Source organism: Festucalex cinctus, chromosome 1, assembly GCF_051991245.1.
Source record: "Festucalex cinctus isolate MCC-2025b chromosome 1, RoL_Fcin_1.0, whole genome shotgun sequence".
Taxonomy (NCBI): Eukaryota; Metazoa; Chordata; class Actinopteri; order Syngnathiformes; family Syngnathidae; genus Festucalex; species Festucalex cinctus.
In genome coordinates this window covers 44,695,217-44,708,531 of record NC_135411.1, presented here as the reverse complement: position 1 = coordinate 44,708,531, position 13,315 = coordinate 44,695,217, and the positions used below count along the sequence as shown (strand labels likewise).

The following is a 13,315-nucleotide window of genomic DNA, read 5'->3' as shown; positions in this document are numbered from 1 at the left end:
AAGAAGGCTTTGATGCAACCTCTGAACTGAAGAGAACACTTAAAGCAATGGTAGTTATTACAAAAATGGCCAGCAGGTGGCAGCAGAGTATGAGATCAACCAGGGCCATGTTGAAAAAAAAAACGGGAAAAAAAAGCTCAATTACAATTCTAAATAGATTTTTGAATGATGAAACCTAGCTATATTCTAATGCTAATTACTGCAAAACAGAAAAAGATAGAAATGTACTTTTGGGGGTCATTACCTACCTAAAGTAAAAAAAAGGAAAAAATAAATCATCATAAAGACAAGAAAAATATCTTTAATTACTATCTCAATGTAGCAAAGAAATTCAGTCTTTTGCCTCTGTGTTATTTCCTGTTAAAACAACCATTTGATCAAAGTATCCAAAATACTGTATCTGCTTTTACAGTTAAAACTAAACCAGTTGATGAATGGGAAGAAAAAAAAAGAAAAAAAAACTTGAATGAAAAAAAATGACAGGGTATGAATAATTTGGGGCTCTAGTTAGAAAAGAAAAAACACGGCATTTCTATACATTCAGCATCTATATTAGATGTTAGAACAAGTGTTTCATTTCAAGTAAGTACACAATGGTCACGTTCAAGTACCATGTGAAATATCATTTAGCAATAAACAACATGATGTTTACACTTTCATTTGAATGGACTGATCCATCATGCAGTAAGTGAGGCAGAAAAAGTTTGGTGATTGTTGCGTGAATATATTGAGTAGTAACAAGGCCATGAATGCAACAATGTCAGACATCCTCGCAAGCAGAAACTGTAACTGTTCTTCCCACAGTGTGAGGACTACTTGCTAGTTGCAAGTTCATTCATCCACACATTTTCCAAACTGCGTCAGGATTGGGGGCAACCTTGAGCCAGCTGACTTTAAGCGAAGTTTAGTGGAAATTCCACCCACTACCTGCACAGAAGTCAAGCGAGTGAACCCCATCAGTGTCTGGTCAAATCTCATCTCCGTTTTGTTGACGCTAACAGTCTCTCCTCCTTCTTTCTCTCTACCCTCTTCATCTTGTAATTCCACTTTGGGATTTGGAGCTGATTATAGCTATTATTCTGTCTGAGCTTTTCTGCTTGAAAAGTGGTTTCTGGGGCCTTGCAGAGCCTCACTTTCGGTATCACAATGCCCGGTCGCACACTGCTCCTCCTCAGCAAGTGAAGCGGTAGGAGACTGGCCCGTCTTATGGCCAATGTGGATGCAGCAGCCATGTCATCCAGCATCTTAGGCTGGAGGCTGGACCGCCGATCCCTGGCCTTGGGGATGAGGAGCACCCGTGAGTTCTGGAAAAATCTCTTGTAGTTGTTCAGCCTGTCGGGGCCAAGGCGTTTTAGCTCAGCCAAGCGTTGCCTCCTGAGAATTTCCTGCACTGCGTAGCGTCGTTTGCCAACGCATGGCGGGCTTCCTGGGCACACTGTCCGGCAGGCTGTAGCAATGAATGGACTGCTGAGAGCAGTAGTGAGACGGACCATGTGCTCCAGAACACCATCATCCACAGGGTTCACCTTGTTGTTAAGGTAAAATCTGTAAGGGCAACATGTCAGAAGGTCGATAATACGTTTCCAGCAGGGTTTTGGCTCTTCAGCCTTGGCCACCAGATCCTACGGAACAGAAAGAATACAAAAAAACTTGTTTCAAGGAAGAACTTTATTGTCCTCTTGGGTGATTCAAACAATGTAGGTCAGGCTAACATGACACGGTTTTGTTTGCCGCTATCAAAAAGGGGTCCAATAGACATTTTAAGATGTTTTTGATTAAAATAGCTTCAATTTCCGCAAATGTGACCTAATGCTGCCAATTCAACAAATGACCGCTTTCAGTTCTTCCATCTCAGAAGACTGAAAATGACATCACAGTACCTTGCGAACATCACATGACCAAACCCAGAAAACAGGTGAGCTGTGATTGGTCGTTATGAGCCCCTGGACACTGGCCGTTTCTCAATACGCATTCTTGTCCGTAGTTACATCCTTGTGATGTCTTGAAACGTCATCAGTCGCGGCCCAAGTACTGTTCCAATTGCAAGTACGGGGGGGTCCGGAAAGATACCGGTGAGAGTTGCAGGTTTTGTTCTGATTCTTCTGAAATTGTGATGATGCATCTTATGTTCAAGTGTGCTGATCCCAAAAACATGGGAAGGAAATCAAGTTTGATGAAATTTATTCCAAAACACAGCTGCAAAAATACATTAGTACACTTGCAAGTGAAAGCAAAGAGCTTGCAAAAGGCAAGAATCAAAACCACCGAAACAAGTATACCCCCCCTAAAAATAAATAAATAAATAAATAAATAAAAAATCAAACAAGCACAAAACTGAGGTGAGACGGGAATCAAAGGTGAGGTCGAGACTAGTTGGGTAAAGTCGGTGGATTAGCAAGAGGATTAGTCCGACAAACTGGTGTACTCAGCTGCCAAAGACAGCCTAATCAACACAAAACAACACAAAACAGGTGTGTCGGAAGAAAGAAGAAAAAATGTGACGCTCCTCCATTCCCATTCGTTCCTTGAAGTACGAAATGCATCTTTCCCACTAAACATTGGACGTCCTGTGGACGTGCAGATCATGTCTGTATTACGTCGGTTGGTCGAAGACCAGTGCTGGACTACTAACCCCGGGTTTTCACCGGATGCGGTTGCGGTGCGGTTGCGGTGCGGTGCGTCTTGACTGCGTGCTCCGGACGGGTCAATTTTTTTGTCAATCCACACCGGCTCCGCACAGCTGCGGTCCGGCAGCTCCGTCGCCGCCCACTTCCCAACGTGTCTCGCGGGACCGCGCGCGCGCGATCATGTGGCATTTCACATACAGAAAGTCTGCTCAACAGAGAAGCAGAAAGATAGGTCTATCCTTGAAGTACGAAATGCATCTTTCCCACTAAACATTGGACGTCCTGTGGTTGTCCTTGTAAAGTATATTAATAACGAGAGTCGGGTCAGTGCGGGTCCACTCTTTATTTCTGTCTTCCGCGTCCGGCTGCCGCTCAGTACGGCAAGCGAGACGGGCACAACAAGCAATCGCGAACATCAAACTCACAATACATTACAGTCCTTATAAAAAGGATGTGCCGTGTCATATATTATTTTGTGGTTTTCCACCTCCAATATAAACCTCTCCTCGTCCATGTTCGCTGGTGTCTAAACCGTGAATGAGCACATGGCCCGGCGACGCCCACGTCACGTTTTGCTGAAAAACTTGCGAAATAGGAGCTGGCGAGTGTTTTATTCTGAAAGGTAACCGGAAATTTATTTTGAAACTGCCTCGGTCTTCCTGTCCCGCTCGATGTGTTTTGTGCTAGCTTGCCATTTGCCGGAGGCCTACCGCTGCGGCGTCCGGCAAAAATAGAAAATAGGTCTATCCTTGAAGTACGAAATGCATCTTTCCCACTAAACATTGGACGTCCTGTGGACGTGCAGATCATGTCTGTATTACGTCGGTTGGTCGACACGCAACGCACCCGCAAGCGGTGTAAACTGCACCATTCGAATGAATGGAATCTAATTGCTTGCGTCGCCGGACCGCACCGCAACCGCACCGCAACCGCACCGCAACCGCAACCGGTGAAAACCCGGGGTAAGCGACGTGCAAATTAATTCCATTTTTGGATGTCTAATTATGACCCCATTTGGACCATGGATACGTGACTTTTTTGGACATCACAGGGATTTAAATATCAAAGTTATTGTTATCAATATCAATTTAGTATTATTTTTTTCTGTGATAAAACTAATGTATTGCTTTTTTTTTTTTTTTGAATTATATATCTAATGCAGGTATTCACATATGAACATGACAAAGCTTTAGGTGCTTCCGGGTGGTGGAGTGGTTACGTCACTTACCTTCAATGCAGGCGGTGTGGGGTTCGCTTCCCCGTCAGGGAGATGATGTTTGTGTCACACACATAAAGTCAGGCAATAAATGAGCCTTCAAAAACAGTCTAAAATTATTTGTATTTTAATGATCTAATTTGGACTTGCATTACCCCTCATTTGGATGCCCTGAAAACGTAAATACGGAACGTTCAGAAGACGTAAATACGGAACATCCAGGAGACGTTGAAAAAAAGACGTCATCTGGCGTCACAGTCTGCACCTTCAGCGGTCCTTTCAACGTGTCTTTGCGTAGTGGGTTGGATATATTCACAGCCAAGCCTTCACCAAGCAACAACCGATGCATTCTTGGTTTAAGCTAGCAAAAAAGAACGACATCCGGGAATTCCGTGTGGTCTTGGCTTATGCATACTTTTGATTGGAACAGTACTTGGGCCGCCATTGATGACGTCTCGGGAAATCACATGGATGTAAGTAAAGTTTTTAACTGATGTATGTTATAGAAACACATTTTGAAACATCCAAATAGTAGTACAAATCCATTGAAAGCAAGTCACATGATATAACTGCGATGAATTACGGAAATACGCCAGCGAGATATGCATGCTTGGGAATTACGTTCTTGAGACCGGGCTTACCAAGACCCTGCTCGTTGTGTCACAAGAACGTACTCTGTATTCTTGATATTGAGAAACGGCCACTGTGATGTCATTTTAAAAAATGGCCGCCCCCTGAGATGGATAAAAGCAGGTGCACATAGGACATATTATTGTAAAGAAAATTTTGCATCTTGACTGATGTACAAAGAATTGACCTTACCGTTAACCACGTCCACATGACCTAGTAAACCAATCAAGACGCAAGACGTCATGTCTGCGATGGCACGTGCGTTTTGCTGCGGACAAACAAAAGAAATCTAGCTCCCCCGGTGGTGCATTGCGTGATTATCCAAAGCCAAGAAAAAAATCAATAAAAATGGTTAAACGCTGTTGTCACGGCTTGTGATAGCTGTTATCCCGATCGACTAACTGGCGTCCTGCGGTAGTCACGGCTTGTGTAAGAGAGACACAAGAGAGACACTGTCCGGTTTATTCCCTTCCCTAAACCCTCAAACAACTATGAAAAATGTCTGCACTGAATCAAACTTTGTGGAAGACCACACACACGACCAGTCGAATCCTACGTCTGCACTAAGGTAATGTTCTCCATTGCTGTTTTTAGCCAAAGGCTAACGATAGCTCCGGGTAGCTAACCGTCACACGTTTGTTGACTTACTATAAATGCGAACAAAACATTGAAACTATGACGTAATATAAATTCATTCTTACCCTGCTTGATGGGAACAATGTCCAAAAACTTTATGGATATTGTGTACTTAAAAACAATGGAAACACTTTTTCATGTAATAAATAATAGCTTACCTCTGTATTCAAAATTTATTTAAACTAAGGGTTGGAATCTACAATTTAAGAGAGTTTTAATTATGTTTGAAATATGTATAAACAATGTTCAAAAACACGATTTTGCCGACAATTGGTCTAAGTGAGTGAGGCGACTGTCTTTTTATAACAACTGTTGCAGCAGACAGTGATGTGTATTTCCTTTTGTTCTGGGGCAAAATTGCATGGTGAGGGAGTGAAGATACCCATCACTCAAAAATTTAAATCCCCCTTTGCTTACTTCGAAGAGAAATATCGGTGTCCTGAAAATAACTGACTGAGAAATCACAAGGAAGATTTGACAACTTTTCCATTAGTGTGAATGCACGTCAGCTCATCTTGACCGGTAAATGCAGAGGGTGCTGCTCATCGCATTTAGTGGGCAGGGAGGGGCGTGCCACGGTAAGGTCAATTGCCCAGTAGCTCTCAGACCAGATTCAATAAGAGTTTCAAACTTTATTTCCCATTGTACCACTGCAAGATTGAAAATACTGTAAGTTTGCAATTGAATCGCATTTCGGCCGTTTTTCACATGTGAATCTCATGCTCAATGCGTGAGTGTTGACAGCACACCGCATATGAACATGTAAAAAAAAAAAAACAATTCTCACCTTCAGCAAGGGCCACTCCAGGTTGAAGGAGTCACAGAACTGCTCGGCACACGGCTTCATCATCACTTGATACATCAGGTTAGCCGTCTCATAGCGACCAGTGAAGAGAGCCCACTCCCGTGGTGTCATCCGGCGGCCGTTGTCCCTGGCTTGCATGTCACCTCCTGGAAATCGTAACATCAACTTGTACGCTAACGCTACCTGCATTGATTCTGCATGCATCTTCAAAAGAGGCATGTTGTTTTTACATTGTAGGAGTACTTGTGGTTTACCAGCCAGCATGAGCGCTCTACATGTGTCGGCCCGACCCTGCATCGCAGCCTTCATTAAAGCTGTGAAGCCGTGACAATTCCTCCTCTCAAGGTCCAGCCCAGGGAAGTAGTTCAGCAGGTAGTGAGAGATGAACACGTGGCCTACACACAACAGAAAAGTAATATTTGGTACTTGCTATGTCAAAGGACAAAATATTGAAACGACAACGATCAACATTGTTGCCTCGTGAAAATGACAGAGATGCTGCTGCTGCTTTCTTCACCAGTAATCAGAAGGGTAGATTCACTAAAGGTTTGCGTACCTTTTGCACTGCACTAACCGGTAAAAATAGAACAATCCGAGAGCGCCTAATCCACTAAACACGCGCAGACGGGGAAATTCATCATTAACTCGCTGCCAACCAGAATGCGCTCCGTTGCGCCGGTGTTTTTTTGCGCGGATGTAAATTAGGTCATTTGCATACATTTGGCGGAGAAATTGCCCACCTCTATTTAAATGAGGCTCATTGATAAACAGCGTCTAATGGGGAATCATACACGTCACCACACTAATTAATATTCATGAGTCTAGCGAGGATGGTCAAACTCGGCGAGCTAGTCATGCTAGACGAATGTGAACAGTCTACTAGCGAGATGCCAAATTCACTGGTATCGAGGGGTTTGCCCCTTTCTGCATATCCCACAATGCATTGCCGGCAGCCATATTCGAAGGCTCATGTTGCTACGTGTTAGCGCCGCGGCATACTCTCTCTCCTGTTGACAATTTATCGAGTGATAATGCCTACGACGTGCGCAATTAACTGCTACAGCCGGGGTGGAAGAGATAAAAAGCGTTTTTTATCACATTCTTAACTCTTTTACTGCCACACGTTATCAAAAAAAAATTTGATATGACAAAGGCTTTGATCATTTGATCCTTGAAAACATTCAATTCCATCAGATTTCATTATGTTTCGTTGTAATTTCATACGCAATGAGCCCATTTAAAAGAGATACAATGCTGCCATCTGATGCCCATAGATAGTGAGTGTTTTTTGATTCCACAACTCATTGACCAGGCAGCACGTGCTGCACTTAGACGGTGAACTGCCCATTGATTAAAAAATAAATAAATAAATAAATAAATAAATAAACGTAGTTGACGTTTATGGCGACATACATCGTGATTTTACTAATCGTTATTAAATGTTTTTGGCAGTCAAAGGGCTAAGGTAATTTGTCGACAGGAGAACAGAAACGTGAACGACGAAGGCGAGCATGGATTGCTGCGATCAACAGATCAAAGGTGCGGTCGTACGAACTCCTACATGTTTGTTCGGATCATTTCATTTCAGGTGAGTTTTTATAGTTTTTTTTTTTTTTTTTTTTTTTTTTTTTTTTTTTTTTTTTTTGTAGAAAGCTTTCTGATAATGTCATCTTTCTCGCAGCTGTTCCAACATCCATGTGTGGTAAATCAGGTGTAAATTTGTTCTCAACTGTTAGAATTTATGGGGTGTTTGCGCCGGTATATGATTAGAGCAATATGCTTAGTGAAGATAGGTGGTTAACAGGGAGCAGACTACAGGTTTAGCGCTCTTAACGGATGCTGAGCATTCTAGTGAATCCACCCCAGAGTGTTTAGTTCTTAACCTATGTGGACACCTTTCAGCATCAATGATGAGCTTTCAAGAAAGTTTTCTTTTTACTCTCAGCTCACCTGTGATGTTGCTTTCCTTTGTCATGAATGGGGATCAATAACTGTTTTAATGAAGCAGAAAATGAGTATGTCGCAGACCCAAGTGAGTCATTCATCAGTGTTAGCAGATGAGAGGCCAAGGCAGCATTCCTGTTACGCAGACTGCATCTTTAGGGAATCTCTTGCTTTGGCAAATATGATTATTGAAAATGCAAGCACCATACAGCATATCATGTCTTATTCATAAAGACGTACACATTTGAAAAGCTTCAGACTCAATCCCCTGCAGTAAAGTGCTCCTCTTTAAATAATGCATGAGTAAAGGCAGGGAAATAGTCATCTCAGAGATGAATGCACAGAGTAATTCCTTCCTAGATTGAGAAAAGCTGAATGCATTCCTTATGTCATTTTTAAATTCTATAAAATTAGATAGTTCACCTCACCGGACCAGAACTCGTGTCACAGAACGCTGTCAGGGGTAAGTCAGTGATGATCGCACACACTGGAGTTGAGGATGAAATAGAGATTCATGTCAAAAAATCCGAACTATCCCTTTAATACGTCTATGAGGAACATGTTTTTCGATGATAAGTGACTAATTCAAAAGGTATGATTGATAATCGTCACTAAAGACATTTTGGAATGTCAAACAGTAACAACACGATGCCTGTTAGTACAGTAAGAATGGCTTTTATTTTTTAAACATATACTGTCTACCAGTGGAGAGCGGTGAGTTTTTAGAGTGGGCATGCTGAAGTGTCACATATGCGAGCGCCGCGTGGTGATAAATTTTGGGGTATTTTTTATTATTAATTTCAATATTAAATATTATTTAATTATTATTTTATACCGCTGTGTAGGTATAGAATTAAAGCGGAAATATTCAGGACTGACGCAGCTTGATACGCACACACTGTAATGTAACCAGCTCCGTGGTGAGTGAAATGACAAAATCACAATTTGCCAATTGGTTGGAATTTACAGTATTCGGAACTGGCTCGTGCCCATGATGTCAACCCGGGAGAATGAAAAAAATGACATTGCAGAAGGGCTGCAAGAGGTTTCAACCAACAATAAAATTTGCTAACCTGTGGACAGCCAGCTAGCCACTGTTTGTTGTACGTCCTTACTTGAATGTGAGGGACGAAATTCTTCCCCGTTTTCACAATGATTACTTCCGTAGGACGACCACTTGAAATTATATTCTCGCTGGAACATTTATGGAGAACCGCGGAGCACAGCCGAGAATGCTGGACCTCTTCGGGCATGAAATCTGGCATTTGCCGGCCCTCTATCCCCATGACGCAAAGCCACTGCAAGCCAAGTAAGCCAATCATGTGCATGTGCGTTGTCAGATACGCTGCTTTACTGCCTGTCTTTTTGCCATTGATAAGGCACACGTACAGAAACAACCTCTCGGAACTAACACAACTTTATTTCTCATTGCGCATGTGCGGAAGCTGTCGGCTTTCCGGTTTACAAACCCGAGCTTCCTCTCGCGAGGCACCCGCTAATCAGGATGATCCGTTGTCGGCTTTCCACCTCTCCGCAAGGAAAACAGGACAAATTACACATGTAAGAATGTAAGAATGGAATGTAAGACCAAAGCAGTAGAACTAAGGTATTGTATAACAGATAAATATTTCATTGATTTTATTGAAGGGCTTGGGCATGCGCCTCATTAATAGCATATTATGACCGCTTGCCACTGCTGTCTACCTACTCTTTAGACATTAACGGAACAGTTAATTTCCAATTACCTATGTAATTACCTTAATTACCAATAGGATTTCTTGATTTGTCTTGATTGACCTGTCCACATTAAGCAAGATTGGAAAGAACAATGGCTGCAGTGCATTCATCCCCTTAGAAATACTAAGAAGAAAATCTCTCTAAGGTTTATCAATATTAATTGAAACAGTATTCCATTAAACTGTTCACAAAGGTTTAAAAAAAAAAAAAGAAAAAAAAAGAAAAAAAAGTGCATGTTGGTGATTTTTATGACACTGATAATAATATTAACCGTGATCATTAAGTGTTGTGTTTACCTGCTTGTGCTGCCATAATGAGGGCAGTGTTACCCTCATTATCCTGCCAGTTGACATCAATGTAAGGACACTGCGCAAGAGCGATGACCACGTCCACATAGCCATAGTAACACGCTACAATCAATGCAGACTAAAACACAAAGATGAGTGAGGTTAACATTAGACATTGAATCTGTAATGAAGAGCTGACTACAATTATGGTAAAAGTTGTTAAGTGACTGGATGGAGGCAATATAAAAGGATTAGTCAGACATTAGGAAAGATTAGCACCTGTTGCGCATTCTTGTGAAATGTTTGTGGAAAGAAAACAACAAACAATAATAAATAGGGATATAGATAATTGAAATGTTTACAAAGTAACTCATACAAGAATAATCTACAAGGTCTCCCGATATACAGTAGCTAACATTTTGAGGTTACACACGGCGCTAAATAAACTACCCGTACCTTGCTCAGCATCAAAAGAATATGTCAAAACCGAGTACAGCAATGCATACTCAGTAAACGCTGTAGTTTTTTTTTTTTTTTTTTTTTTTTTTTTTAAGTTATTGTATTTATGGCCTAGAAGTATTTACATACAAATATTTACTATAACAAACCTACGCTTTACAAGTACTACATACTTAGCTATCATAACTACAAGCAGACTAAAGGATCAGCTACATGGCAGGGAATATTAAAACGACATACATGATTAAATATTCTTTGTCATGTCATGTAAGTCAAATAATGTTTTTTTTTTCTTAATCGTCATATAGCAGGATGGTTTTTAATGACTAAAAAGTGGGTTTGCATACAGCATGAAAGTTGGGCTAGATTTGGCGGGGCGAGGTGGGCGAGCCAGAGAATAATGTAATTAATCATGCCTGTTGCAATGGCATTTTGTACATAAAGGTTGCATTTGGTGATCATCTATTTTATTAAACTGAATGGCAAAAAAGCATGTAGCCTATATCAATATTTCTTCAGACATGCAGACATGTAAGTCAGTGTGTCGACAGAAGCAGGTGGCGCAGGAGTGCCTTGGCCACGCCCAACTCATTTTGTAAACAGAAGTGCTTGGAATCAGGCAAGCCTTAACAATGGCCACCAAAATCCGCCCATTTGAAGCTGCGCTCATGCTTATTTGTACAATCAGGCAGAATTTCGGCAAAAAATAAATAAAATTTGATAGAATATTAGGGCAGAATGCCATATTAAGACTACTATTGGGGGAACATACAACACTATTGTGAAGAAAATTTTAGACTAGAGAACGACTAGTAACCAAACTAGCATGAAAGTTAATTATTTTATTAAAAGTGGTAAACTTTCAGTTCTATACAAAACTTTGGTTACTACACTTGACTAATTGTCTTGCAACCTATCAATTCTGAATGAGATAATATTGTGCATAATCCAGCCATTGTTTTCTTCTAAGTCCCAAATGTGTAAGCGATGTCTCAGCAGTATCAGTGTGTGTTATCCTGTTCGCAGGGATCAGGTGGGTGACTTAGCAAGCCTGTTAAAAGCTGAGCCCAATGCCAAGCTGCTTCTCAATGTGTCACTTCGCAGTGGACACTCCCCATCTGCTACTTGGGGGATTAACCTAAACGCTCTGACCCCTATGTCAATTGGATGCCATCATATTTCCGTTTTGCAATGTCCCCCACACACACAAACAAATCTCTAGATAACGTTTTGTTTAGGGTGCTCTTACTCTTCTGTTCCGGTCCGTCTCCTGCACTTCCTCCTCAGTCAGTCCTTGTCTGATCATGATCTTGACGATGATGGTGTTGTTATTGCAGCAGGCCTTAAAGAAGGATATTGGCTCTGGGCTCTCGCGACACGGCGAGCGTAGACCGTCAGATCCCACCGAAGAGTCAAGCGGGTAGAAAGAATCGTCAGACGCAATGCTCCTTGTGTCCCAGTTATCCGACAGAGCCTCAAAGTCCAATTCCTCAAACTCCTGGTAGATATCGTCCTCATCCTCCCAGTAATTTCGAGTGTAATCAGTTTCGGTCTCATCACGTTCTCCCAATTCCTCGCAGTCCTTGTCGAGCTCGGTGAAGGACATGACAGGTGTGTCCATAGAAATTTTGCCTGGTCCCATTCCTCTGGCAACTCCATTCTCTTGAAGTTTTCCAGCTTCACCTTCTTTCTCTGTTATTAAAACCATTTAATCCTACCCTGCCCCCGCCGACTCGTTTGAATTACAGTGGAATACCAGGACATCTCTACAGGCGAGTCAAAAATATTCTCTTGAGTACATTTTGGTGACCAGAAGTCATGATCAAGCCAATGCACTTGATAGTCAACGTCATTTAATATCCTCAAGTTGAAATTGAGGTTGTAACGCTTGTATAAAATTGCGCCACAGAGTTTAAAATCTCTAAAAGTCTCCCATGAATTCCTAAAGGTTACTGTCCATGTCCACCTTGGAAAACACCATCCACTGTTCTGTCACGGCGTCAGCTAACATCCAGGTATAAAATTCCAAGTCTTGTCCAGCAGTTAGAAAACATGATGCTGTCTGTTTGTAAATGGTGCACACAATCATCTTGGGAAGATATATTCAAAGTGGCCACCAACAGCTCTTACTTAGTGCTTCCTTATGGAGAAACGCTGGACTTATTTTGAGAACAGTCAGCAGTGGGAAGAGATTTTCTCCCCAACTGGTGCACAATAATCCCTTTAGTTGCTCTCTCACCTGCTTTAGCCCTTCACCGTGTCAGTTGGTGCTCTGTATGACAAAAGTCGGATTCAGCCATCTAAGATGAGTATTGGCCAATTATTTCAATACTGCACATGTAATTTTCAAAGTAAAAGTAAAGTAAAAGTGCAGCAGTACTCCCCCTATCCTGAAATTCTGAAAACTGCTATCTTAAATGGAATTTTTCTTCCAAGTGACTTGTGAATGTTGGGAACAGTAGCACAAAGTCTTACTCTTCATCATAGTAAAACAAACAAACAAACAAACAAACAAACAAACAAACAAACAAACAAAGGAATTGTATCCTAGATGAAATTTATTGAAGGATTTTACAACAAAGGGGGAAAATGGCAGCATTATTCTCTGCAAAGATTATGTTTGATGTTGGAGGAAATAATGACTTTTATTAATACCTTCTTTAAAGTTAATATTCTCATAGTCTGTTCTTGGCTTCACTGAGTGACTATGAAGAGGGGCAAGGGTAATTGGATTTGGCATAAATAGCACATCCTGGTTCCTGTGTTTCAAGTCATCTTAAGATCTGCATGTCTAAAGACAAAGGAAATATGTCTGAAGATGTCTTGAAGACATTAAACGTCTTCACGACGCAAATCTGTTTGGGAGTCATCCCATGTGCTGCTTCTGTCATGATACCATATCTTAAGCCAGGGGTGTCAAACATACGGCCCGCGGGCCGGATCAGGCCCGCAAAGGGGTTTAATCCGGCCCACG

General features: G+C 41.6%; 1 protein-coding gene across 1 annotated transcript; it reads right to left on the bottom strand.

Moving 5' to 3' along the window:
* Window positions 1–285: 285 nt before the first annotated feature.
* Window positions 286–12,491, bottom strand: ankrd33bb (ankyrin repeat domain 33Bb). The gene is made up of 5 exons (XM_077537143.1): window positions 11,591–12,491; window positions 9,892–10,021; window positions 6,169–6,309; window positions 5,897–6,060; window positions 286–1,622 (listed from the first exon to the last, which is right to left on the bottom strand). Exons 1-5 carry the CDS (start codon window positions 12,047–12,049, stop codon window positions 975–977), a joined length of 1,542 nt encoding a protein of 513 aa, XP_077393269.1. The 5' UTR covers window positions 12,050–12,491; the 3' UTR covers window positions 286–974.
* Between the last annotated feature and the right edge of the window lie 824 nt (window positions 12,492–13,315).